At 61.4% G+C, this 26253-nt stretch overlaps 3 protein-coding genes across 3 annotated transcripts in view; all 3 read right to left on the bottom strand.

Annotated features, from left to right (window-relative positions):
* The window catches only part of FOXA3 (forkhead box A3), a 29292-nt gene extending 17631 nt beyond the window's left edge, over nucleotides 1–11661 (bottom strand). The window contains exon 1 of the mRNA XM_054009735.1: nucleotides 11101–11661. Within this exon, the coding sequence (XP_053865710.1) occupies nucleotides 11101–11172 (72 nt within the window). The 5' untranslated portion in view covers nucleotides 11173–11661. The remainder of the gene's footprint in view (nucleotides 1–11100) is intronic.
* Nucleotides 11662–16734: 5073 nt separating this feature from the next.
* Nucleotides 16735–20881, bottom strand: IRF2BP1 (interferon regulatory factor 2 binding protein 1). Its single transcript, XM_054009734.1, has one exon. It carries the CDS (start codon nucleotides 20757–20759, stop codon nucleotides 18954–18956), a length of 1806 nt encoding a protein of 601 aa, XP_053865709.1. The 5' UTR covers nucleotides 20760–20881; the 3' UTR covers nucleotides 16735–18953.
* Nucleotides 20882–24186: 3305 nt separating this feature from the next.
* The window catches only part of MYPOP (Myb related transcription factor, partner of profilin), a 2543-nt gene continuing 476 nt past the window's right edge, over nucleotides 24187–26253 (bottom strand). Inside the window, exons 1-2 of the mRNA XM_054009739.1 lie at nucleotides 25973–26253; nucleotides 24187–24866 (exon numbers count right to left, since the gene is read on the bottom strand). The exon at nucleotides 25973–26253 is cut by the window's right edge and continues 476 nt beyond it. Of these exons, the coding sequence (XP_053865714.1) occupies nucleotides 24187–24866; nucleotides 25973–26253 (961 nt within the window). The remainder of the gene's footprint in view (nucleotides 24867–25972) is intronic.

The raw sequence follows: 26253 nt of genomic DNA, 5'->3' as shown, positions 1-26253 counted from the left end.
ATAGATGGGGTGTATGAGGATAGATGGATGGATAGATAGATAGACGGGGTATATGGGGATGGATAGATAGAGAGCAGGGGGTGTATGGAGATAGATAGATAGATAGATAGATAGATGGGGTGTATGGGGATGGATAGAGAGCAGGGGGTGTATGGGGATAGATGGATGGATGGATAGATAGATAGATAGATGGGGTGTATGAGGATAGATGGATGGATAGATAGATAGATGGGGTGTATGGGGATAGATGGATGGATGGATAGATAGATAGATAGACGGGGTATATGGGGATGGATAGATTAGATGGATGAGTGTATGCGGATGGACAGATAATCTCTAATCTTCTTATATATTCTTATTGTTATTTTTACCAGGCACCGCTGCTCCTTGCCTAACAGCAAACCCACCGCTGCGCCGGTGTCTCCTGTGTTGGTGCCTGTGGCTACATGCCCCGGCTGTGCCAGGTAAGTGCCGCCCAGGTGGCTCGACGCACAAAGCACACGTGTTCGCGGCAGGGCGGAGCCGTGTGGCCAGGCCTGGAGCAGTTGCCACAGCAGAGGACGGTGGCGTCTCTCACGGCCCAGGCGGCCCCAAAGCCTTTCCAAACAGGGCTGCAGACACGGCGATTGTGTAAGGCAAACACCAGAGCCATTCGCCCCTCACCCGCAGCCTTGGACATTGGCATCAGCTCTATCGCAAGCCGGGGGGAGGCCAGCCAGGACACTGGGGTACGCCCCTGCCCCTCCCCTAAATGGCAGAGGAATCTTTAACCTCCTGCTGGGCAGGCCGCCCCCCACAAGCCACACTCACAATGCAGAGGTAGGATGGGAACTTGTGACGCTGGGGAGAGCGCCCCTGGGCCTATTACAAAGCCGTGCCCCTGCCATGCAGTTACCCAGATACCCTCAGACATAGACCTCACGTGCCCAACCCCAGTGCCGGAAAAATCCCGAGACTGGCTTAAAAATCATGAGGTTTGGGTGGCTGTTTGCCAGGCATCTGGATTTGGGGCCTTCCAGGAACCCCCTGTTGTACACACCCACCAGGGCTAGAGGTGGAATTGATTTTAAAAACAGAACTGAGATTCTCCCATATTCACAGGACTCCAGGTGCTGGAGCTCTAAGAAACAGGCCGACAATTCCCAAGGCTCCGGAGAGCTGGCAACACTGGATTGAGCCCCCAGCTTGGAGTCAAACCTTCAGTTCAGCACCTGTTAGGAGTCTCCTGCTTCTTCCCCCCGCTCCCCCACAAAACCTCCCAAGTTAATTTTCAACCCTGTGGCCGCCTCTCAGATACCAGGGCAGTGCCAAATTCCCACTCAAATCAGTGCTGGGCTTGCTGGCCAAATACAGCCCCTAGTGACTGCGCGGCTGAGGGCCCAATCCTGGGGACATGCCCACTGGGTCAAACCCTACTTCTCTTCTAAAGGAGCAATAGAGGAGGAGGAAGAATGGTGCTGGGGTGGGGGAGTGTGGGCCTGGCCTGGGACTCGGGAGACCAGCCCTCAGTTCACAGCTCTGCTACAGAGTCTCTGTGTGACCTTGGACAAGACATTTAATCTCTTTGGGGCCATGGTTTCACCATGTGTAAATGGGAAGCAATGCTTCTTTCTTTGTCTGCTTAGACTGTGGGATCTTTAAAGCAGGAGCTATGTCTGAGCAGCGCCCGGCCCGACGGGGCCCCGATCTCGGTCACTGTGTGTCTGGGCGGCGCCCGGCCCGACGGGGCCCCGATCTCGGTCACTGTGTGTCTGGGCGGCGCCCGGCCCGACGGGGCCCTGATCTCGGTCACTGTGTGTCTGGGCGGCGCCCGGCCCGACGGGGCCCTGATCTCGGTCACTGTGTGTCTGGGCGGCGCCCGGCCTGACGGGGCCCTGATCTCGGTCACTGTGTGTCTGGGCGGCGCCCGGCACGACGGGGCCCCGATCTCGGTCACTGTGTGTCTGGGCGGCGCCCGGCACGACGGGGCCCCGATCTCGGTCACTGTGTGTCTGGGCAGCGCCCGGCACGACGGGGCCCCGATCTCGGTCACTGTGTGTCTGGGCAGCGCCCGGCCCGACGGGGCCCCGATCTCGGTCACTGTGTGTCTGGGCGGCGCCCGGCGCGACGGGGCCCCGATCTCGGTCACTGTGTGTCTGGGCGGCGCCCGGCGCGACGGGGCCCCGATCTCGGTCACTGTGTGTCTGGGCGGCGCCCGGCGCGACGGGGCCCTGATCTCGGTCACTGTGTGTCTGGGCGGCGCCCGGCGCGACGGGGCCCTGATCTCGGTCACTGTGTGTCTGGGCGGCGCCCGGCCCGACGGGGCCCTGATCTCGGTCACTGTGTGTCTGGGCGGCGCCCGGCGGGGCCCTGATCTCAATCCTCCATGCACCTAACAATAAACATCCAGTCCCTAGGGCAAACCCCAGGCTCTTAGAAGAGCCACTGGGGATTTTGCCTGAGTGAGGATTTGGCTTCAGTCCCTAGAGCCCCTGGGCTGGGAAGACCCTCAGGCCCCTTCCCCCCAACCCCATCAGCTATCTCAGCACTGATTCCCGGGACCCCTTCCCCTTTCTGCATCGGGACAGGGAGAGAACCTGCCCCCGGGACCCACCCAGACCCGGGGAAGGAAACACCCCATAACAGAGGCTCCTTTGGAGTCCAGATCCCCTGTGTCGGAGCGTCTCACCTCCCGGCGGAGCAGGGAATCAGACATGTTAACCGGCCCCAGGCCCCATCCTGAGTCTCCGCCTTTGCTTCATGGCCGAGGCTCCCCGTCTGTTCCAGACACGGCCATTCCCCGGCCTCTTTGCTCCTGAAGAGCCCAGGGCATGGAGGACAATCAGGTCACTGTGCAGGGCTTGGAGTACAGGACAGGGGGCGGATGCCACAGGCTGGGAAGGGCCCAGCCTACAGTCCAGCCCCAGTGCTGGGACGGAGGGAGAGCGGGGCGGTGGAGGGGAGGGTGACTTCCTGAATGTGGGAATCTGTCAGGGCTGGGAGAGGGACACTGAAGCGTCAGGACCAAACGCTTCCCCTTCTGGGCTGGGAGCTCCAGCCACCTCCAGGCCTCTGAACCTTCATGACCGCAGGAAGCCAGCATTTTTCAGATGGGGAAACTGAGGCACAGAGAGGGGCTGTCCAAAGTCACAGCACAGCACAGCTCAGTGACAAATCCAGGCATAGAACCCCAGAGTACCCCTCTCTGCTCTAACCAATAGACCCCACTCCCCTCCCAGAGCTGGGGATAGAACCCAGGTGTCCTGGCTCCCAGCCCCCCGCTCTAACCACTAGACTTGACTCCCCTTCCTCAACCACAAATAGAACCCAGGAGTTCATGGACCAGAATTCCATCGCACTAGGGGCTGCCCCAAAGAGCGGAGAGTCAAAGTAGTTCAAATATCAGGAAATAGGCCTCAAAAAAGCATGAGATTTTTCAAAAGCAACACATGTTGGACTCCTTTTTTTGGTCCTCCAGTTTCTCAGCTTTGACCATGGGTCCAGGTGCCAAGCTTTTCTCCACAGCCACAGGGTGAGAAACTCGCTTTGTTAGAAAAGAAAGGCCAGCTACGTTTCCAGTGTGTTCCCGTGACTCCTGGAGGTGGAGCTTTGAGAAAACCGTAGGCTAGTCTGAGACGCACAATAAAAGTGGAACAGTTGGCAGTGCTGGGGGTGGGGTGTGATGTGTGCTTGAGTGTGTGTGTGAATGGCCTTGCTTCAAAGTGTGGGTGTGTGTCCATGTGGGTGTGAGAATGACCCTGCTTTATTAAAGGGTGTGTGGGTGTGACCCCCACCTTAGAAATACCTAATGCATTTGGGAGATGGGATCCCTGTCCCAGATCTCTTGTCCCCTGGGCTGCCGTACAGCCATGCCAGCCCTCATGATCTCCTTGCGACAGCTGGTGTGTTCCTTAAAGCCCCAGCTCCCGGAGTCATGTGAATCAGCGAGAATCTCCACTTTCCTTTTGAGTTTTAAGTCGAAGTCTGGCCGTGCTGGTTTCTAAGAAACGCTTGTAAAGGTGACTCCCAAGGGCTCCGAAGCCAGATGGGAAACGAAAGGAGCCCTGGGAGCGATTGGGTTTGAAACCTCCCTCACTAAGCCAATCTTGTGATTTTGAGGGCCTGACATCCCCCTCCCTGGGCTCCCCCCGAGCTGCCTTTTGCTCCCCAACTTGACTCTTCAGCCAAAAAGCTTTTTCTAGGAACAAATGCTGCCCTGCTGGAAAGGGTATTCCCCTCCCTGCACATCAGGGTCAGATCCGCTGATGTAAATCAGTATTGCTTCTTTGGCGTCAGTGAGTTCATTTACCCCAGCTGAGGATCTGGCCCATTGACTCCAATGGAGCGATGCCCATTGACCCCAGCTGGGGATCTGGCCCATTGACTCCAGTGGAGCTATGGCCCATTGACCCCAGCTGGGATCTGGCCCATTGACTCCAGTGGAGCTACGGCCCATTGACCCCAGCTGGGATCTGGCCCATTGACTCCAATGGAGCTACGGCCCATTGACCCGAGCTGGGATCTGGCCCATTGACTCCAATGGAGCTACGGCCCATTGACACCAGCTGGGATCTGGCCCCATTGACTCCAGTGGAGCTACGGCCCATTGACCCCAGCTGGGATCTGGCCCATTGACTCCAGTGGAGCGATGCCCATTGACCCCAGCTGGGATCTGGCCCATTGACTCCAGTGGAGCTACGGCCCATTGACCCCAGCTGGGATCTGGCCCCATTAGTGCCAATGCAGCTCTGCAGGTTGGCCCCAGCTATGGATCCCAGATGTTTCAGCTCCTAGTTTCCATTGTTAACCCTGGAAGGGTTTAGCAATAAATACAAAAGAAACCGGCCCCCCCGCAGCCTGAGCAGTCGGGTTTAGATGCTAGAAACCCAGTTCCCTTCACTCAAGTGGGGTCACCGTTATATAGAAGGCGTAGCTCGCAAATTAAGCACTGTGTAATGGACAGAAAGCTGCAGGCGATCAGGGACTGCAAAGCAGGCAGGCCTGTGCGCACCCAGTCTGGACGTTGGAGTTTTGTTTCCAACAGCTTTTCCCATCATGTAGCCGGTTGGGGCCACCTTCCAGTGCCATTGGCTGGTGGTCGGAATACAGCTCTGGACGCTCGCACAGACGCATCCAAAGCAAATACAGCAGTTCCTGGCCCCCGGGGATCTCAGAGCACCTCAGCATGCTGTCATCTCACAACTGCCCAGTTTACAGAGAGGGGCAAGCGACTCGCCCCACCTCACGCTGCAAGCAGAGCCGAGACCAGAACCCCGCTTGACCCTGCTGTCACCACCCTCCACTTGCCCAGCCAGCAATAGAACCCAGGAGTCCTGCCTCCCAGTCCTACCGCTTTAACCACCAGACCACTCACCGCGTCCTAGAGCAGGGAATAGAACCCAGGCGTCCTACCCCTGCCCCCCATTATTTATGTTCTAACCACCAGAAAATCAAAGACCAGACCATCAACTGCTCCAAAAGCCGCCCCCTCGAGGGTCATTACTGGTTAGTTGCAACTGCCACCTGGAAAATTCTTCACCCCCAAAAGAGGGGTGTAACACCCCACCCCCAAAAGAGGAGACCAAATCTCCTCTGGACACCAGTTGTAGGGCATGGAAACTCCACTGGCTTGGGTGAAATTACTCCAGTCGGAGAGGAGAATCCGCCCCCAAAATCTATCCATGGAACGGAAACATTTTGTGCTCGTCCGCAGGGCAGGAAACCAACAAGTCAAACGCGTGTGAGGCATGACTCACGCAAACGCTCTGCAACAAGCGCTGCCCCCTTCGCCCCTGTGGGCGCCCTGCCGTTGGAACGGGATCCACAGTGCACCTGTGATGATAATGTTACAGCAGAAGTCACTAGATGGCGCTGTTACACCCAGCCACACAAGTTCTTTTTCTGCAGCGCCCGGTCTTTGCAGAGATGCTGCCTCCTTGTTACACTGTTTGCGCTGGTTCATTTTCGGGAGGTGCTGTTGCAAACAGCGAGGATCTGTCTTAACGGGGACAAGCGGAGGCAATTCTTGGGGCATGGCTGGTTACGGGGAACCAGGCTCTGATGCTGGTTCTGAAAGGGGGACTTGCTGGTGTGCTGTTTGTCACCACCTCTGTTCCAGGACTGGAGTACAGAGTTAGAAAAAACCAAACTGCACTAAGGCAATACCCTCATTTTGAGTCCAGTGACATAAGAACATAAGAATGGCCATATTGGGTCAGACCAAAGGTCCATCTAGCCCAGTATCTTGTCTTCTGACAGTGGCCAATGCCAGGTGCCCCAGAGGGCATGAACAGAACAGGGAATCATCAGTGATCCAACCCCTGTTGCCCATTCCCAGCTTCTGGCAAACAGAGGCTAGGGACACCATCCCTGCCCATCCTGGCTAATAGCCATTGACGGACCTATCCTCCATGAACTTATCTAGTTCTTTTTTGAACCCTGTTATAGTCTTGGCCTTCACAACATCCTCTAGCAAGGAGTTCCACAGGTTGACCTCTAAGCCCAAGGAAATGGCTACTGCTTACTTAATAATAATTAATAAATAATTTGCCCCACTATGCAGTTTCATTTCATGGCGCATCTCATAATTATTCCATTACAGATCCTGAGTCATTTTTTAGGGCAGACGTGCTAAGCACTGGAGCGGGGAAGGGGAACTCACAGCCACCAGTTCGGCTAAAAATGTTGACGGTACCTCTTCATCTGATCACTCGCCTGCGAGCCTTTTAGCCCGGCAGCAGGCTGGCAGAAAGGGAAAGCGGCACCGCTCCTGGTGCAAACGCACCCGGACGTGCCTATTCACATTTGGAATCTCGGTAGGCAACCAGGGAGCTGACGGAGCTGGTTTAGGGAACCAATCACAGCTTACAGGTATGGTGAACGTCATGGCCCCCTCCCAAGCTAGCAGACTAAGGTCTAACAAGACACAGTGGCTGGTAGCTGAAGCTAGACGAATTCCACCTGGAAATAAGGTGGACGTTTTTCACAGTGAAGGGAATTAGCCATTTCCCGACGGTCGTAGGGGATTCTCCATCACCGACAATGGTTAAATCAAGCTGAAATGTTTGCCTAAAAGCTCTGCCCTTGGAATTATTTGGGAGAAGTTCTACGGATTGTGTTATCCAGGGGGCCAGACTAGATGCTCACGCAGGTCTCTTCTAGCCTTGGAGTCTGAATCTATAGAAGTGGGGCCTGGGTCTTGTTCTGAACCCGCTGCCACGGGCTGATTCCCACCCTGACCTGAATTCCTTGCTGGGAATGAAGAAGACATGTTGTATTTTTCCATGCAGCTGATGGGAAACCAGAGAAAGAAAATCCCGGCAGGATTTTCAGCCCCCCGCTCTGTTTTCCCATTACATTTCAAATGTTTCATACCATAGATAAAAGCAGCCATTAGCTAGAGAGGAAGGCTGGGTTCTGGGTAAGGATCCAACGGATCTCAGTTGTATCCCCAGCTCTGTCACAGCCCCCCAGGGGCAAGTCCCTGCCCCTCTCTGCCTCAGTTTCCCCATCTGTAAAATAGAGAGAATAATTTTGTCTTGTTGTTTAGACTGAGAGCTCTTCGAGGTCGGGGCTGTCTCTCATTCAATTTCTGTGCAGCGCCTGATGTGACGGGGCCCTGATCTCGGTCACTGTGTGTCTGTGCAGCACCCGGCGCGACGGGGCCCTGATCTTGGTCGGGCGCTGCCCAGACACACAATGACCGAGATCAGGGCCCCGTCACACCAGGTGCTACCCAGACACACAGTGACCGAGATCAGGGCCCCGTCGGGCCGGGCTCTGCACAGACACACAGTGACCGAGATCAGGGCCCCGTCGCGCCGGCCGCTGCCCAGACACACAGTGACCGAGATCAGGGCCCCGTCGGGCCGGTCTCTGCACAGACACACAGTGACCGAGATCAGGGCCCCGTCGCGCCGGGCACTGCCCAGACACACAGTGACCGAGATCAGGGCCCCGTCGGGCCGGGCGCTGCCCAGACACACAGTGACCGAGATCAGGGACCCGTCACGCCGGGCGCTGCACAGACTCACAGTGACCGAGATCAGGGCCCCGTCACGCCGGGCGCTGCCCAGACACACAGTGACCAAGATCAGGGCCCCGTCGCGCCGGGCGCTGCCCAGACACACAGTGACCGAGATCAGGGCCCTGTCGGGCCGGGCGCTGCCCAGACACACAGTGACCGAGATCGGGGCCCCGTCGGGCCGGGCGCTGCCCAGACACACAGTGACCGAGATCGGGGCCCCGTCGGGCCGGGCGCTGCCCAGACACACAGTGACCGAGATGAGGGCCCCGTCGCGCCGGGCGCTGCCCAGACACACAGTGACCGAGATCAGGGCCCCGTCGGGCCGGGCGCTGCCCAGACACACAGTGACCGAGATCAGGGCCCCGTCGCGCCGGGCGCTGCACACACATATAGTGAGAAACAGTCTCTGCCCCAAAGATCAGGGCACAGTTTAGGAGAGGAGGATAAACTGAGACATAGAGAGGGGAAGTGACTTGCCCAGCAAGACAGTAGCAAAGGCAGTAAAAGAAGCCAGTTGTGGGGACGCCCGCCTCGGAACGGAAAGCGTTTGGGTGATTTATGCTGATGTAAACCAGCAGAAAGCTATTAGCCTCTGAGGAGTTACTGCTGCCTTGGGATCTGGCCCCACAGATTCCAATGGAGTCCCTCCTGCTTTACACCAGATAGAGGTCTGGCCCTTTATCTCCATGGCAGGCTGTGGGCTGGGCTCCCTCTCGCTCCAGCCTCTGATGTGGCTGCTGGGTGGCAGCTCCCCCCCGTCACCTGCCCCGTGTTTGTTCTCCCTGCTGCACGGACCTCTCCCACCCGGCGTGTTTGCCAAGGGAGCACCTGGCCCCGATCCCCGGGGACAGCCAGTTCCTCCTGTGTGGCGTCACCACGGGAAGGGGCTGGCCCTGCCGGGAGTGGCCCCCAGCCACTGCCGTGGGTGCCCGGCAGCCCAGATTGGGCCGGCTGGGGCGGGTTCTGCGCCCGGGATGGGGGGCAGCTGAGTCATGGGACACACGGCAGGAAAACAGCCTGAGTGTGACCCCCAGAACCGGCTGGGAGCCCCAGATGCAACCATCGCAACCAGCCCCCGCAATCCAGCCACGTGGCTGTCCTTGTGCGCCACCTGTCACCACAGCGCCCAGCACGGCGAGCCGTGCTCCCCTCGTGTAAACTGGGGGGAACCCCCGAGAGCTCGGCAGAGCAAGCGCCCGCTATCAGGTGCCAGCGGCCGCACCAGGCCTGTGTGGAGGAGTGGGAACGGGAGCCTGGTGCAGGGAGGGCCAAGATACCACGGTGAGGGGAGCCCGCAGGACCCAAGCTACACCGCACAGTCTGGGATAGGGGCCAGGAGAGACCTGTTCTACCATCCGCCCCCGGCCGACCAGTATGCGCGTGGGTTGCGGTTTCCATGTGGGGCAGGGCTCTTTGGCAATGGGACCCTCTGGACAGGGGCCCAGCCTGGCTCTGTAGTGAATTAGATTAACTCTGTTCATTAGTAATTATTGAGATTAATTGATTCTTAGATTCATTGCTGTTACTGTGTTAAAACCCAAGGGTTTTAACATTTACATAACTCCAACTGACTCTATCTATCTATCTCATCCCGTAGGTCCCGGCTGGGGGCTGTGTGTGCTGGGGGGGGGGGGGGGGGCACTATTCTGCTTTGTTCCAAAGCCTGTTTACAGCCCCCTGCCGCCCGGTTCTGGTCTCAATCCAGTGTGGCTCCCCGACACCGGCGCTCGTGTTTACACCAGCGGGACCCAAGCAGGGTCCGTCCGCACTCATGTGGAGCGGGCAGGGGGCCCGGTGCAGTGGGAGCCCCGCCATTGGGGCACCTCATCCCCCGCTCACACCTGGGGTGGATCAGGAAGTGTGCGGAATAAAACTCGAGCGAGAGGAAGATCTGGCCCGTTGGCCGCCAGGGGTTTTAGATCAGGTGCAGGGGGACGACCCCTAGTGATTTGGGCCCAATCCTGACCCATGCTGCCTGGCCCAGTTCTGCTCTCCTTCCCCGGGGGTCAGCCCCGCTCTGCCAGGCACTGCTCGGGGCTCCCAGCAGGGAGCAGAATCGGGCCCTTTAGAGCAGTGGGGCTGGACAGAGGCCCAGTTCTGGTGGGTGTCACACTATCTGGGTGCTTTGCGGGCAGCTCTGGCTCCTGGAGTCCTGTGATCACAGGGGAATCGAATCCACATCCTGCCTTTGTGGCTGTGGAGGAAAAGGCGCCCAGACCAGGTGGCAAAAAGGCGGTGCTGGCTGCTTTGTCAAATCTCAGGGTTTCTCAGCCAGTCTGGGGGTTTGAGGGACTGGGCATTTGTGATAGTTCGGGGCGTGCCATGCCAGGGCTGGAGGGGGCCTGAAGGGGCCATGAGATGAGGTGGAGAGAGCGGCCCTCCCTTCCTGCCCCTTCTGCCTGCCTTCAGCCCTACCCGCTTCTTCCTGGCTCTGTCTCCCTTTCCCACTCCGCTTTGCATTCTCCTCCCTGTTCTGAAAGAGGATTTCCCGGAACAGCAAAACCCACCACGCTGCTCGTGCCAGGGGACTGCATGGGCGGGGGGTGTCGCTCCTGTGAAGAAGGGGGATCCCCACCAGGTACACACATACAGCCCCTCCCTCAGATCCCCGTGTTCCCCCCCGAATCCGAGCCCGGGAGCAACCTGCCCTTTATCCCAGGGGATCCCCTCTGCACGTTTCACACCCCCACGGCCCCGGGGAGTTTACTATCTGAAGCCGCCAGCGGGCAGAACAGGCCCCAACACCTTGCTGTGTGATAACAACGCTTCGCCGGAAAGGAGACTGGAAAAGCCCTGAGCTGCAGAAACGTCCTGGGGTGTTCTTTGCTACGCCGCACGCGCCCCAGAACCAGTTGCATCACAGCAGCTCCAGATGCAACCTGCACTTCCGGGGGGGGGCTTCCCTCCCCCAGAACAAATCACTTTAAGGGGGGCACTGGAAACCAATGTGATTTTTCCGCCCCCTGTCCTTCTCATTCCAGGTAGAAATTTTTTTTTGTAATGTCAATTTCCTCCCCCTCCTCCCAAACATTAGAAAGCCACGTCCTCTAACCTGACAGCTAGAACTGTGTTCAAACGTGCCCCGCTGGACGTACCTCCGTGGGTTCGCTGTAATACGCGTTCCACTCGGAGATGTCGTGCGATTCCATTTTGACGGATCCCAGCATTCCAAGCCCCGGGCGAAAGGAACCGACTCTCAGCTGGTCTCCGGTAAACCCAATCCAACTTCGGCCGGCCGGGCGCTGCCCTGCCCTGTCTTCCACGTTCCCTCGCTGCCTCCCTTCTCAGAGCCGGCCCAGAAAGGCGGGAGCGGGACACGCCAGCCCCGACCTGGAGCACAGAGGATGGAGTTTGCCTGGCTTCCAGGTGGGAAGATATGCAGCTGTGCGTCGATGGGAAAAAACGAGGGGGGCCTCGTATCTGGGATGGCGTCGGGGCCCGGAAGAAAACCCACGCTCAGCAGCTGTCCATGGCGAAGGGACGGTCAATATTGCGCCAGGTTCTGGGCACCACAGCCCTGGATCCGGTCCGTGACCTCTCCCGGCCGGAGCCCCCTCCCCGCGTGGCACTGTCCCCCGTGGCGGCGTGGATCCCAGGACAGCGACGTGTTCTCCCCTTACCCTGGGCTCCCAGCTGGGTCCCAGTCGCTGCACAAGGGCTTTATAGGGCCAGTTCTGATCCCACCTCCCAGCCTCTGGTTCCCAATTTAAATAGTTCGCTGCTGGCCAGAGCCGGGTGGGAGCCAGGTCCATTCTGCCCCCTGGTGGCAGCCGAGGGACACAGCGCTGGGAGGCAGGGGCCAGAACAGACGGAAATACCAGGCCGTCCACACACAGCAGGCCCTGCTGGGACACAAGGCCTCCAGAGCTGAGCCGGGGGGTGGGCGGGTAACCTGACAGCCAGCGCTGGGTCGAGCCGGGAGGGGGACAGGACAGATAGACATGCAGAGAGACGGCATGGGGATAGAGTCCATTAGATCAGGGGGCCGGGTTTAACCTTCTTTCAAATCAAATCTCAGGGTTGGAAGGGACCTCAGGAGATCATCTGGTCCAACCCCCTGCTTAAAGCAGGGCCAATCCCCAGACAGATTTTTGCCTCAGATCCCTAAATGGCCCCTTCAAGGATTGAACTCACAACCCTGGGTTTAGCAGGCCAATGCTCAAACCCCTGAGCTATCCTATAGGCTCCCCAAAAGTTTTGAATGGAGGCACGGAACCCTGTGGAAATCTTACCCCCGGTCTGTGAATCCCCAGGTGGGCCATGGACCACGGATTAGATTGATGGAGGTGGATGGGAGCGTTTGGTTAGATAGATAGATAGATCTATGCATCCCCATACATGCCCATCTAAGCTAATCTATCTATCCCCATACAACCCCTCTATCTAATCTATCTATCGCCCTACACCCCATCTATCCCCGTACACCCCCTCTATCTAATCTATCTATCTACCCCCATACACCCCCTCTATCTAATCTATCTACCCCCATACACCCCCTCTATCTAATCTATCTATCTATCACATGCCCCACAACGCTGATCAGTTTGCTCAATGGTGTCTTGTGTCCTTCCACAAGGTGGAGAGCAGATAAACATGAACCTCGCAAACCAGGTACTCGCCACCCCCGCAGCGGAGCCTGAACTCTGCCCTCTGAGCTGGCGCTGGCCCCTGGCAGTGGGTCAGCACGGGGGGGAGGGGGCCAAGGCTAGCCAGCTGCACAGGGAGCAGTGGAGTCTCCATCTGGAGTTGTTTGGGAAGAGACGCCGGAGTCACCCGCAAGTGGTTGGGCTCTGTACAGGGGCCCATTCGCTGGCGTGGGGTGTAGCGAAGCGGGAGCTAGACGATCTAACGGCCCCTTCGGGCCATGAATCTCCGGCGAGCGGGGGAGGACGGGCTCCGAGAACCGGGCAGCTTTGTGTCAAGGAGCGGGCCCGCTTCGCAGGCTAGGGTGGCATGTGTGGGCACAGAAGGCCCCGTGGCTGGGTGCAGGCCGGGCGCGGGCAGCTCCCGTTCGCCACGTTGCTGGAGCGGAGAAGGGGTCGGATGGCATCCGTCAGCATGGCCCGGCTCTGTGCCCACAGTGCTCTGCAGCCCCTGTGCGGGCAGGGGGCTGCCCCGGGTGCTCCTGACCTCCCGCCAAGGGGCGGAGCGGGGCTGCTGTGGGCCCTAGCTGGAGATGGGTAGAGGATGCAGGAGTAGAGCAGGGCCTAGCCTGGAGTCAGGGGGACGTCTGACCGGGGGGGGGGGGGGGGGGGCATGGGTTTGGGGGCACAGAGCCAATATCCCCCTGCATAGTCCTGACCCCCCCCACACCTTTCCGCCCTCCTGCACTGTTGTGACTCCCACACACACATGTTCCCTCTCACGGCTCAGGGCCCTTCCATCCCCCTCCCACAGCTCAGAGTCCCCCACATCACCCCCATTGTTCCCCCCGTCCTGCTGGTGCAGATGAGGGCAAGGGGGTCACAGCTGGATGTCGGGGGGGGTGTCCATCCAGGCCCCCTCTGGCTTGGCAGGGGAGGGCGCTGAGGTGCCAGTCGTGTGGGTGCCTGTAGCACAGCACCCTCCTGAGGGAGAGGGGCCAGGGGACTTCACCCCATCCCTGGGAAACCCAGCCCCCTCCTGGAGTGGCTGGGAGAAATCAGGGGCCTCACCCAACAGCCCCTGCCCCTGCCCAGCAGATCACAGGAGGGACCAGAGCTGGGGGGGGGGGGGAAGAGAGAGAGAGAAGCTGCCATGGGGAAAAGTGGCTCAGATTGAGACTGACCCCTCACGCGGGGTGGGGGGAGTGGGGGTTAACCCCAGACTGGCCCATCATGCGGGGCATGGGGGTAGGGCGTGGGGGTTAACCCCAGAGGGCAGGGGAGGAGATGGGGGGAGAGCTGGGTAGGGAATTTTCCCTTGTGGATCTCAGAGCCCCCTGCAGACGTTACTCTGGCTGTGGGGCAGGGTCAATGTATGGGGCGGGCGGTGTCTCAGGCCCAGGGGAGTGGATTAGGGAGGTTTCTGTCCGGACCCCAGCACTGGGGCAGGGGCATTCAGGGTGGAGGGGGAACGCACCCAGGATCGCGCCAACCTGGCAGGGAGGAGGGGGGGTGGAGCAGGGGACGGGAGGGGGACCCGACTCTGGCCATCTCTGACTCACCCCCCCAGCCGGGCTGGGCGGACGTGCTGGGGAGGGGGAATAGCACAGCTGGGATAAAGGCGCGGTCACCTTTATCACCAGTTCCTGGGGCTTATCGCACAGTACCTGCCTGGCCCTGCCCCTGGCGCTGGGCGAGCCACGGGCCCCGCCCCGCTGCGGCACGGCCAGCACTATGGGGTACCGGGCAGCCCTGGCTGGGGCACGGCCCAGGACACTGGGGGAGCTGGCACCACCAGCGCCGCACTGGGGCCAGCCCCGGCTGCCAGGCGAGGGGAGCGGCGGAGGGCGGGGAGTCTATTTCTCGCCCCACGGACAGGGTGAGACGGCCAGCGGCAAACACAGCCCCACCCTAAACAGTCCTGCCCTCCGGGCCCCTGCGACTGCAGCCCTGGGACATCTGTGACAGCGACGGGCCGGTGCCAGGCCCACAGCCCCATGCCAGCCGGGCTCGAAGGGCCGTGGGACTCCCTGGCAGCGAAGCTCAGAGCTAGGGTTGACAACCCTTCCGGTTTGGCCGGGAGTCTCCCGTAATCGGGCTCGATCTCCTGGAAGCTACTGAAGCCAAGTCGGGAGATTTTAGGCCACTAAAAGTCTGGTGGCGCAGGAGGACTAAGAAGTCACCTACTCCAGGACAGGCCCAACAAAGAAAGTAACAGAACGCCACTAGCCGTCACCTTCAGCCCCCAACTAAAACCTCTCCAGCGCATCATCGAGGATCTACAACCTATCCTGAAGGACGATCCCTCACTCTCACAGACCTTGGGAGACAGGCCAGTCCTCGCCTACAGACAGCCCCACAACCTGAAGCAAATATTCACCAGCAACTACACACCACACAACAAAATCACTAACCCAGGAACCAATTCTTGCAACAAAGCCCGATGCCAACTCTGTCCACATATTTATTCAGGGGACACCATCATAGGACCTAATCACATCAGCCACATCATCAGGGGCTCATTCACCTGCACATCTACCAATGTGATATATGCCATCATGTGCCAGCAATGCCCCTCTGCCATGTACATTGGCCAAACCAATGTCTCTACACAAAAGAATAAATGGACACAAATCAGACATCAAGAATTGTAACATTCAAAAACCAGTAGGAGAACACTTCAACCTCCCTGGTCACTCAATAACAGACCTAAAAGTGGCCATTCTTCAACAACAAAACTTCAAAAACAGACTCCAACGAGAAACCACAGAATCGGAATTAATTTGCAAACTGGTCACCAGCAAATTAGGTCTGAATAAAGACTGGGAGTGGCTGGGTCACTACAAAAAGTAATTTTCCCTCTGTTGATACTCACCCCTTCTTGTCAACTGTTGGGAATGGGCCATATCCACCCTGATTGGATTGGCCTTGTTAGCAGTGACCCCCCCCACTCGGTAAGGCAACTCCCATCTATTCATGTGCTGTGTATTTATACCTGCCTGCTGTATTTTCCACTCCGTGCATCTGATGAAGTGGGTTCTAGCCCATGAAAGCTTATGTCCAAATAAACTTGTTAGTCTCTAAGGTGCCACAAGAACTCCTCATTGTTAGGGCTAAAACAGGCTCCCTTCCTGCCCTCGCGTGGCTCCCAAAAGCGGCCGGAATGTCCGGCACCAGCTCCTAGGAGGCACGGCCAGGGATTCTCCACAGCGCCCGCTGCCCCTACCCCGAGCGCCGACTCCGCAGCTCCCATTGGCCGGGAACAGGGAACGATGGCCAGTAGGAGCTGCAGGGGCAGTGCCTGCAGACAGGGCAGTGCGCAGAGCCCCCTGTCCACCCTTGAGTCTGGGGGCTGCTGCCGGACATGCCGGCCACTTCCGGGAACCGCCTGAGAAGAGTGCCGCCGGGCCAGAGCCTGCACCCCTCAGCCTCTCCTGCACCCCAACCCCGTGCCCCAGCCCTCATCCAAATTCACTCCCTGGGATTCTAGGATCTCCACGCTCAGAACAGCCCCCAGGGCAGATGGACCCACGAGACCCAGAGGGCAGAAGGGACTCGCCCAGCTCAGAGCAGGTCAGTGGCAGAGTCGGGCACAGAACCCAGGAGTCCTGACTCCCAGCCCTGTGCACTAACCCTTGAGTCTACCCCGCTCCCTGCAGCACGGCGCCCTCTGGCGCTGCACCAGGGGATTGGGGCAGGCACTGACAGCCAAGGGAGAGCGCCCCCTGCTGAGGCCCCACGCTGCTCCCTGCAGCACCTGGAATTTCCCCCTCGAGAGTCTCCCATGCAAACACCGACACCCCACCGCCCGCTTAGCTCCTTAAAACTGAACATATCCCAGGCACAAGGTAGGGGTGTTCTCAGCTTCTTCATCCCCCTCCCCCCCAATCCTGTTACTGCCCTGGCAACCCCCCAATCCTCCTCCCCCCCAGGAAAGCCCCCCCTTCTACTATCCCCCCAAGAACCAGCCAACCTGCTCTTTAAACAAAAACAAACAGAAGAATCAGTTTATTGACAAAAAACAAAGAGAATCACAAACTGATTTGATCCCTCCTTTCCCCCCCCACCCAGGTGCCCGAAGCTGGGAGTGTCCCCCCACCAGACACCCCTGTGTCCTACACCCCCCCCACCCACCTGCTCCCCCACTGCGCCCATGGGAGCCTCCCTGGCCCATCCCGCTGGGTCCAGGCATGCCGGGGAGACCCAGTGGCACCCCCCCCCCAAGAATCTCTACCCAAATAACCTCCCAGCCAAGGCACAGCTCCATGGGGCCCCCAAGCCAGGTGGGGACAGATCCACGGGGCCCCCACTCCAGGCATGACAGGGGAGCAGTTAAAAACGGGGAAATCTATTCCCCCTCCCGGACTCTTTCTACCTTTGGCCCATCCACACCACGGGGTGCCCCCAGCACACAGTCCCCCGGCCGTGGCCCTGTTTCCGTGTGCGTCTGCTCAGCATTTTGGTATGAAAATTCCCCTGCCCCAGGGAGCACGGGGTCCGTGGGGGGTCCCCCATGGAAACCGGGGTCTAGGCACTTTTCTCTCCCACTCCCTTATTCCCAGCTCCCTGGGGCATCCAGCCTGTCTCAGGTCGCTGCACTGCCCACCAAGGAAAGCTCCTTGCCTGTGATGGAAATCCAGTGGCTGGGGCGGGGTGGGGGGTGGAAATCAGCGAGAACCCCTTAAAGGGGCAGCTGGCTGGTCAGGGCGGGGCGGGGTCACCCACAGAACTGCTCCTCTTCCTTTTCCCCACTGCTTATGACTTTTGGCCTTGGACACACGGGACGCTGGTTTGTTATTGTGGGATTGCACAAGGGTCTTTGTTATCATGGGGATTCGGGGTGCCCCTGGGTTGTTCCTGGGGGGCTCTGAAAGAGGAGCACTGATGAAAGGGCAACAGCCCAGCCCTAGGCTAGCTGAGCAATTACAGGGCCAGCCTCCCCACTTTACAGAAGGAAACTGAGGCACGGACCGGTGACGTGTCTAGGCCACAGCTGCATGGCAAACTCGTAGCAAAGCCTTGGATAGTACCCCGGTGTCCTGGCTCCCAGTCCCCCTGCTCTAACCACTAGACCCCACTCCCCTCCCCAAGCTGGGGAGAGAACCCAGGAGTCCTGGCTGCCAGCCCCCTCCCCACAAACAGCCTGGATCCTACAATCAGCAACAACAATAAAGGTAGGCCCTACTATAAATCAACCCCATCTCCTCTCAATGCAGCTCCTCTGGCCACGGAAGCTGGGGTTCCCCTGTTCAAACATCAGGAACCCCAAATCTCTGCAGAGCACTGTCTTCCCAGCTTTTTGAACCCAGGAGACCTGACTCCACCTCCTCCCCCACACTCAAAAGGATTAGTGGGGACTGGTTGTGCACTGGCATCTGAATGGGGGGGTTGGGGTGGGGATAGGAGCTAGTTCTCGCTGCGGGTCAGCTGTGGGGGAGCCCAGGCTGGGCTAGCAGGGGGCTGTGGGTCGGGAGTGAGTAGACTGGCACAGCTGGGTGGCTAGGTGCCAAGGAAGCACAGTTGGTCACCCTTCCCCTCTGGCTTTCTACTCCCAGGGTCCTTGTGCTGCTCTCCCAGGGGAGGGGGGCTCCCTTATGGGCCCAGCTGGGGAACCCACAAGAGGGCCGGGGGGGGAGAGAAGAGTTCCCCAAACTTTGGAACCCAGAATGCCAGGAACTGAGCTGCTAAACAAGGTGCCCAGAGCCTGGCCCCAAGGGCCACACTGCCTCCCTGGCAGAGCACGCAGGGGATGGGATATGGGGCCCTTCCCCTCTAGGGGGTGCCACTCCAGACCCAGGACCATGACAGGCAAAGCTCACATCCCTCTCCCCCCAATTTGCATGGAGCGAGTTTGCAGGTTCTCAGTCACTTCCCTCGCCTGACAGGAGCCGCAGCCCCAGTAGGCCCCGGAGATTGACACACGGCACCCTCACCCCAGGGGTGACGCCTTGCCAGGCCTGAGACACGTTAGACAGGCAGGGAATCCCTGCCCCAGTTGCGTCCTCTCTGGGGCGGAACAGAGAGATTCTATCTCCAGGGTGGCCCCAAAAGAGGGTCTGGGCCTCACTCCGTCCCTTACCACTCCCACCCGTCTTCCCCTTATACTGCTATGCAGCAAACCCTCCCATCTCCCCCCAGCACACACGTGATACCCCCCAGTTGGTTATGTAGATATGACCTCATATATAAGATTGCTATGGAAATATTAAAAAATAGATTATATACAGGGCCCCAGACTGGGAAAGGTTAAAAAGGGCAATAAGTTAATTGTAGCGCCAGTTACTCCGCAGGCCTCATGCTGCCGGGGGACCCCCAGATCACAGGCAGGGGGGGTGACAGGACACCCCCACGATCCCCCTCTCGGTTCACGGATCCCGCTCCTTTTTGACTCTGACGTCTCCGGCCAAGATGGTGGCGATTTCTCCCTGCATAAAGGCCCAGGGCACGTTGGAGCCGGCCAGGGGGCACTTCTCCCCGCTGGGGCAATAGACCTCGCCGGCCGCCCCCTGGGCTTTGATGAAATCGCGGGAGCAAGGGAAGCAGAACTTGTGGCTTGGCACCGAGGGGCACTGCACAAAGTGGGTGTCTTCCAGCCGCTCGTGACAGATGGTGCAGCACAGGGGGGCACTGCTGGGGCCGCCCGAGGAGTCGGGGGTGCTCTGGGCGCCGGCTGAGTCGGTGCCGCCGGCTGAGTGGGCCCCGGAGGAAGAGGACGACGAGGAAGATGCCTGCCCGGGCTCGCTGTTGCGCGGGACGAGCCGGTGCTGGGCCGAGGCAGCGGGCGAGGCAGGACTGGCGCTGTTTTGCCGGGCCGTGGTGGAGTGGACGGGGTTGGCATCCTTGGGCGACTGCCCGGCCCCCAGGGCGTCGGCGACGTTCTTCAGCGCGGTGATGGGCGAGGGGTCGTTGCGCAGGGCGCCCTCGGGCCCCGGGGCCTGGCCGGCGGGCACGGCAAGGTGGGCCATGCCCGGCGAGTAGATCCCGGCCGACCCTTGGGGAAGCCAGGTCTGCCTCTGTTGCTGCTCCTCGCCCGTCAGCTTGCCCGCCGCACCCCCCTCGCCCTCCGGCTCCGGGGAGGCCTTGCGGCGCCGCATGACGGCCCGGGGTGGCATGGCCCGCACCAGGGCGCTGGGCAGCATGGCGCAGCTGCTGTCTAGGAACTGCTGGGGTAGGGCCTCAGGGGCCGGCGGGTCCCGGAAGAACCGGACGCCCTCGGTGAAGAGCTCCCCCAGCAGGCGCCAGTCCCCGGTGCCGTGCCGCTTCTCATATTCCAGGTACTTGTAGCCGGAGGAGATCACCTTGCCGGGGTCCTTGAGGCAGTCGTGGAACATCTGCTTGGCCAAGGCGAGGACGCCGGCGTAGACGCTGCCCGAGCCGCACGGGTACTCGACAAAGAGCTTCAGCTCGAACTCGTAGCCGGGCCGGGGGGCGGCGTCGAAGGCGAAGATGCGCCCCACCAGCGCGTGGTCCTTCTTGAAGCGCACGTTGAAGGGGGCGCAGGCTGAGAGGGCCAGCAGCTGCTCCCGCACCGCCTTGGGCTTGCCGTGCCACTCCTCCGCCCGGCCCCGCAAGGCCTCGCTCAGCTCGGCCAGGCACTCCGCGTTGCGCTGCTTCTCCTTCTCGTACTCGCCGCCGTAGGGGCCCCGCGCCTTGCCCAGCTCCCCCAAGAGGGGCGAGGCAGCCGCCAAGCCCAGGCCGGGCCCCCGGGGCCCCAGCCCCGACACAGCAGCCAGCAAGCCCTGCGGCGCCCCCATCAGTCCCAGGTTGGGCGGCACGGGGCCCATCAGTGCCCGCCGGGCGGTGGGGCTCTGCCGGCTGCCTTCGGGTCCCCCGTCCTCCGCCCGGGGCAGGCCATTGGGCAACCGGGGGCTGAGGGTGTAGTCGCCAGGCCCCCGGGCCCGCTCGTAGCGCTCCAGCCCGGCCCGGTCCAGGGGCCCTCCGTCCTTGGCATGCTTGACGGCCTGGGGCCCCGGCGAGCGGGCGTCCTGCATGGCGTGGCTGCGTTTCAACTGCCGCGCCGTCTCGATGAGGAACTCGATGCGATCGGCCCCTTCGAAGTTCACGCAGCCCCGGCACACGGCCTCGCTGAAATCCCAGATCATGGCCCACGGCATCTTGGGCAGGTCGCACAAGTAGCACCACTGCCGGCGGGACGCCTGCACCGCGGCCATGGCGCCGCCTTCCCGCAGCCCCGGCGCCGCCTTGCGCGCCCGGCTCACTTGCGCGCCCCGCGCAGGGCCCCGCGCAGCCTAGGAGCGGCCCGATCCGCGCTCCCCCGCCGCTCCGCCGCCCACTGCGGCTGCTGCCCTGTTCATGGAGAAACTTACATAACTCCGCCGCGGCGCCTGCTGGGACATGTAGTCCCGTCCGCCGGGGCCGTCTTAAAGGGGCACAGGCCTGGTTGGGACCCGTCCTCCCCCCCCTTGGCCTGGGGTCGTCAGCCGGACCCCTCCCGCCGCCTGCGGGAGTACGGGCCATCCAGGGTGGCTAAGGATGTTGTTAATGAATGGTTTGGGGCCGTTTCCCCTCCCGGGCTTGTTATACTAAGGGGGGGGGGGAAACTGAGGCCCGTCGCAGCAAAGGGATTTGTCCAGGGTCACCCAGTGAGTCAGCCTAGATCCCATTCCCCTCCCAAAGTCAGGCATACAGCCCAGGAGTCCTGGCTCCCAGCCCTGCCCCTCCCAACCACTAGACCCCACTCCTCACCGTCAACCAGAAACAGAACCCAGGCGTCCTGGCTCCCTGCCCCCCTCCCACATCGCACTGAGGCTGACCCCACCAGATCTCACAGTGATAGCAGCGACCCACGGGCTCCCTGCTCCAATCCTGGTTTAACCCCCCCGACCCCTGCCTCAGCTGAGGGGCTGGAGCTACCCCCCGGGGGCTCTGGATGGGGAGAGCGCCCCCTACGGAGTCCCCCTGCCTGCCCCTGGGTTTGCCCCAGCAGGGGGCAGGGCGGGGGCCATGCAGTAAATGGGAGGGGGGGGGAGGACGGGGGTGTCCGACGGGCGCCTTCCAAGGAGCGGGGGCGAGACGGAATAGAGGCCTGAATGCAGCCACCTCTGGGGTGGGACCCAGCGAACCGCATGGCACCAAACACACAGAACCTCCCTCATCTGTGCCTGGGGGGCTCAGAGTCACTCCTGCCCCAGGCGCTGTCCGTCCGTCCGTCCTTCCTTTCACACTCATCCATCTTTCTTTCCACCTTCCCTCCCGCCCCCCATACCCCCTTCAGGACGGGTTTGGCCCCAGCGGGGCGCGGCCCCCACCCCCTCTCGCCTTGGCTGGGGAGGCCGGCGGGGCTCCAGCCCCGGAAGGGTTAATAGCTCGATCCTGCCGCGGGGGGTGAGGTGGGAGAGGGACTACGATTCCCAGAATGCCCCGCGGCCCCCAGCTGGCCGCGCTCCCAGCCGCGCTGCGCGGCGCCCAGCCTGGGGAAACGGCGGGGGGGGAACCACCCGCGTGTGACCCCCCCCCCCGGCTGGCCCCCAAGAGGGGACCGGCCCGCCCGCTGCAACCGCAGCCCCCGTCCCTGGGAGGGGCTGGAGCCCAGATACCCCGGTGAGGGGCGTGCTGGGGCTGGGAGAGAGGGGTACAGAAAGGGGGTGGCGGGGCTGGAAGGGGAAGTGTGGGGATAGATGGACAAAGAGGTGAGGGATGGAGGAATAGTTAGAGGGGTGTTTGGGGGGGATGGGTGTGGGGGGAGAAGGGAGGGATGGATAGAGGGGTGGGGCAAGGGAGAGAGGGATGGATTGAGAGGTATGGGGGGATGGAGAGAGGGATAGATGAAGAGAGGGGTGTGGGGGGAGTAGGGATGGATGGATAGAGGAGTGGGGGGAGGGAGGGGTGCGGGAAGGGAGAGAGGGATGGATTGAGGGGTGTAGGGGAGGGATGAATGGAGGGGTGTGGAGAAGGGATGTAGGAAAGGGTGGGGGAATGGAGAGAGAGAGGGTTGGATGGGGGGGTGTTGTAGGGATAGATGGAGAGAGGGCTGGATTGTGGGGTGTAGGGGAGGCATGGATGGAAGGGTGGGGGGATGAAGAGAGGGGTGTGGGGGGAATAGGGATGGATGGATAGAGGGGGGAGGGAGGGGTGCGAGAATGGAGAGAGGGATGGATTGGGGGTGTAGGGGAGGGATGGAGGGAAGGGTGGGGGGATGGAGAGAGGAATGGATGGAGGGGTGTAGGGGAGGGATGAATGGAGGGGTTGGGGAGGGGTGTAGCGGGGAGGGATGGAGGGAAGGGTGGGGGATGGAGAGAGGGATGGATGGAGGGGTGTTGTAAGGATAGATGGAGAGAAGGGCGTGTGAGGGAGAGGTGGGGGAGGGATGGATAGGGGGGTTGGGGAGGAGTGTGGGGGAGAGGTGGGGGGCGGCTGCCTGGAGAGATCAGTGGGTACCTGCGGGAATACACCAATAGCCCCCCCAGCAGTCCCCCCCCCCGCGAAGACGCCCCACAGGTCGCAGGATTCAGTATGAAAATAGTTTATTGCGTGTCCCCGGGGGGGGGGTCTGGACCAAGAGGTGCGAACGGGCGCCCCGAGCGGCGCCTTCCCAGGCGGGGGCCCTGGGGTGTCTGCCACTGCCCCCCCTCCCCGGGGTGACCTTAAGGGGATGTGACGCAGGAAGGAGGGGCTAGATTTGACACCCGCCCTGTCCGGTCATGTGTGCTGAAATCACCCCCCCCCCCTCAAACACACACACTTGGGACCATTAACCCTTTGCTCTCCGCCGCCTCGGTAGCAGAGGAATAAAAGCCCCCACCCCGCCGTGGTCTGTCGCTTGGGGGGTGGGGACTGTGGGCCCCCCAAGAGGGACACCAAATCTTGGGCTGGACGCTGGATCTGAACCCAGACCTGGGATATGAAGCCTGGACACAGATCCCGACCTTGGGGCATGGAGGGGGGGAGGGTTATGTTGTCGGAGCCCTCCAGGGCATCACCAAGACAGACACACAAATCTGGGGGGGGAATGAAGGGGGACCCCGGAGGGAGGCAACAATCGCCCCTCCCTGCCCTGGGCAGCCCTGGGGCTCAGTCCTGGCCTGGGGGGTTGGGGATCTCACCTGACTCCCGGACAGTGTTTATCCATTTTATAAACCTGGCCATGCCCAGACATAATTTAGTGGCATTGGCCAGTTATAGGAGTAGCAGATGGACTGTGGGTCGGGAGTGGGGGGCACCGGCAGAGCTGGGGGGGGCAGGGCTGGGCTGGCAGGGGGCTGCGGGTCGGGAGTGAGGGGCACCGGCAGAGCTGGGGGGGAACCCGGAGGCCTGTGGGTTGGGAGTGGGAGGCACCGGTAGAGCTGGGGCAGAGGATGTGGCAGTCTCCGATTTCCAGCTGTAGATACATTCAGCCCTTTTGCCAGGGTTTTGCTGACCACTTGGCTCATCGTAGCAAAGCCCGGGGGCGGAGGGGGACTCGCTCCCTGTTGGAGTAGATGGGGTGTCCCCTGCGCCGTGGGGTGTGTAGGACAATCGGATGGGGGGGGGCTTCAGGAGAACTTCCCTTCGAGTGACCGAACTCTCGCTGTCCCGTGGCGGGTGCCCTGCACCCACCTACTTTGGGGGGCAGGATCCACTGTGGGGGAGCCCCAGGAGTCACAGATTCTTCCAGCGCCCCCTACGCTTCCGAGTGGGGATCCCCTTCCTTCGCTTCAGTGGCGGGGAGCTGCAGCAAGGGTGGGCCTCGGCGGGGAGGACCCCTTGGGATTGTCCCGCATTCTCCGCCGGCTCAGGGGACGTTTCCACCTTGGCGGCGAAGGTCTCGGCGGGGAGTGGGCTCTTGGCGGGGGGTGCTGGCAGTGGGGAGCTGACGGGTGCCTGCTGGTGGAAGAGGCCCCCCCGGGGGGCACCCAGGCCGGGTCCCTGGGCCGGGAGGAGGGGCAGGAGGGCGGCTACCACGTTGGTGAGACGGTCCAGACTGTGGTGCACGGTGTAGGTCAGGTCGCGGATGGCCTCGGCCGTCTCCCGTTGGGCAGCCAGGAGATCCAGCGAGGGCTCCGGGGGTGGCTCAGGGCGCGGGCGCCGGCGGCGGGGTGGCGGGGAGCCCGGGAGCCGCTCCCTGCATGGCTGCTCTGTGGGCGAGTGTCCCGGGTGGGGCCGGCGGCCCAGCCTGGCCGGCGAGGGTGCCAACCGCACGATTTGCAGAGAGGGCTCGGCCGAGGGGGGCGCCGGTGAGTCGCGCTCCTTGGGCCGCAGCAGGACCCCGTCCAGGGTGCAGCACGGGGGCTGGACCGAGGGCTCGGGGCTGGAGGAGACCTTGCCCCCGGCCAGCGTCTCTGCAGAGAGAGAAGAGAGAGCGTCGGCTGGGGGCTGTGGGCACAAGGCAGGTCACTCCCCAAAGAGTGTTCCCCCCCCCCCGGGGTAGGATCTGTTTCCCAGCTGTGGTGGGCGAGACTGTCCCCTCCGGTCTATTCCCCCCAGGGGGTGCGGAACCACCCCCTCCCGCCCATCTCCCAGGGGTTAGCCCTCCTGAAGTTGCCTCCAGGTCCCCCATCCAGCTTGGCTCCCAGAGGGGACGGGGTTCTGTCACCAGGGCCGCCTCAGCAGAGCTGATTGCCCCCACCTCCCATGCCCTGCACCCCCCCTCCCCCGTGGCCTGGGCCCAGGACTCCTGGGTTCTGATCCCAGAGTGGGCACCACCCAGCAGTGGAGCTGTGAGGAGCAGGGCAGGTTGGTGGCATGGTCAGTACTAATTAACGAGCTGTGCCCCGAAGGACCCGCCCCCCCCGAGAGATGGCGTGAGTCCCTCCAAGCTCGACTCACCCATGCGGAGACAGGGGGAAGCAATCAGCCAAGTGGGTCAGTCGAGGTTTCTGTCATGCCCCAATGTCGTGCTAGGGGGCGCTGTGAATGACTGTCTGTGCACCCCTGCTGGGCCCCACTGCACCCCCTCACACCATAGGGGGGCTGGTGCTGGCTGCCTGGGGACAGAGCCCCCGACCCCTCTCCTTGCAGCACAGCGCCCCCTACTGCCCCACTGGGGTCAGCACTGACTGCCAGGGGAGAGCGCCCCCTGCTGAGCCCCTGCCACGCTCCCTGCAGCACAGCGCCCCCTAGTGCCGCACTGAGACATTGGGGTCAGCACTGACTGTGAGGTGAGAGTGCCCCCTACTGAGCTCCCACCCCACAGTACCTGGGTTTCCCTTGGCACCAGACAGGCTCTCTCATCTCAGCTCTGACTGTACCCCACGGTGCTTAGCTTGGCAGCCCCGTGTGAGGCAACACAGCTCCGGATGCCCCCTCCAATCCCACAATTACTGTCTGGTTCATGGGGGAGTGTTACCAAGCCCCCCTAGCTCTGGTGGTACCAGTGTACCCAGCTGGGGGAGTTGGTTCTGCCCACCGATGGGTGGCATGGTCCCGTCCCGGGGTGGGCACTCACCAGAACCGTGGTGGTATCTGTGGGCGAAGGCTGTGGGGTGCTGCTCGGCCCCACCGGGCCCCATCACCACGCCGGGCCCCAGGATGGCGAAGATGGTTTCCTCCTCCGCCGAGAAGGTCTCCTCGCTGGCAGCCGTTCCCCCAGCGCCCTGGGTGGAGTGGGGCACCCGCGCCAGCTTCTCCTTGGTGCGCCGCTTGAAGTCATTCCAGCGCTTCTGCACCTCCTGGCCCGTCCGCTTCCAGCTGGTGATGGCGTTGATCTTGGCGGCGATGCCCTCCCAG

The sequence above is a fragment of the Malaclemys terrapin genome, chromosome 20 (assembly GCF_027887155.1).
Source record: "Malaclemys terrapin pileata isolate rMalTer1 chromosome 20, rMalTer1.hap1, whole genome shotgun sequence".
NCBI lineage: Eukaryota > Metazoa > Chordata > Testudines > Emydidae > Malaclemys > Malaclemys terrapin.
The sequence above is the reverse complement of the archived record's forward strand: the minus strand, read 5'-3'. Positions and strand labels throughout refer to the sequence as shown.

Coding starts and splice junctions, on each gene's coding strand:
- IRF2BP1 (XM_054009734.1), bottom strand. CDS start 20,759: ATGGCCGCGGTGCAGGCGTCCCGCCGGCAGTGGTGCTACTTGTGCGAC.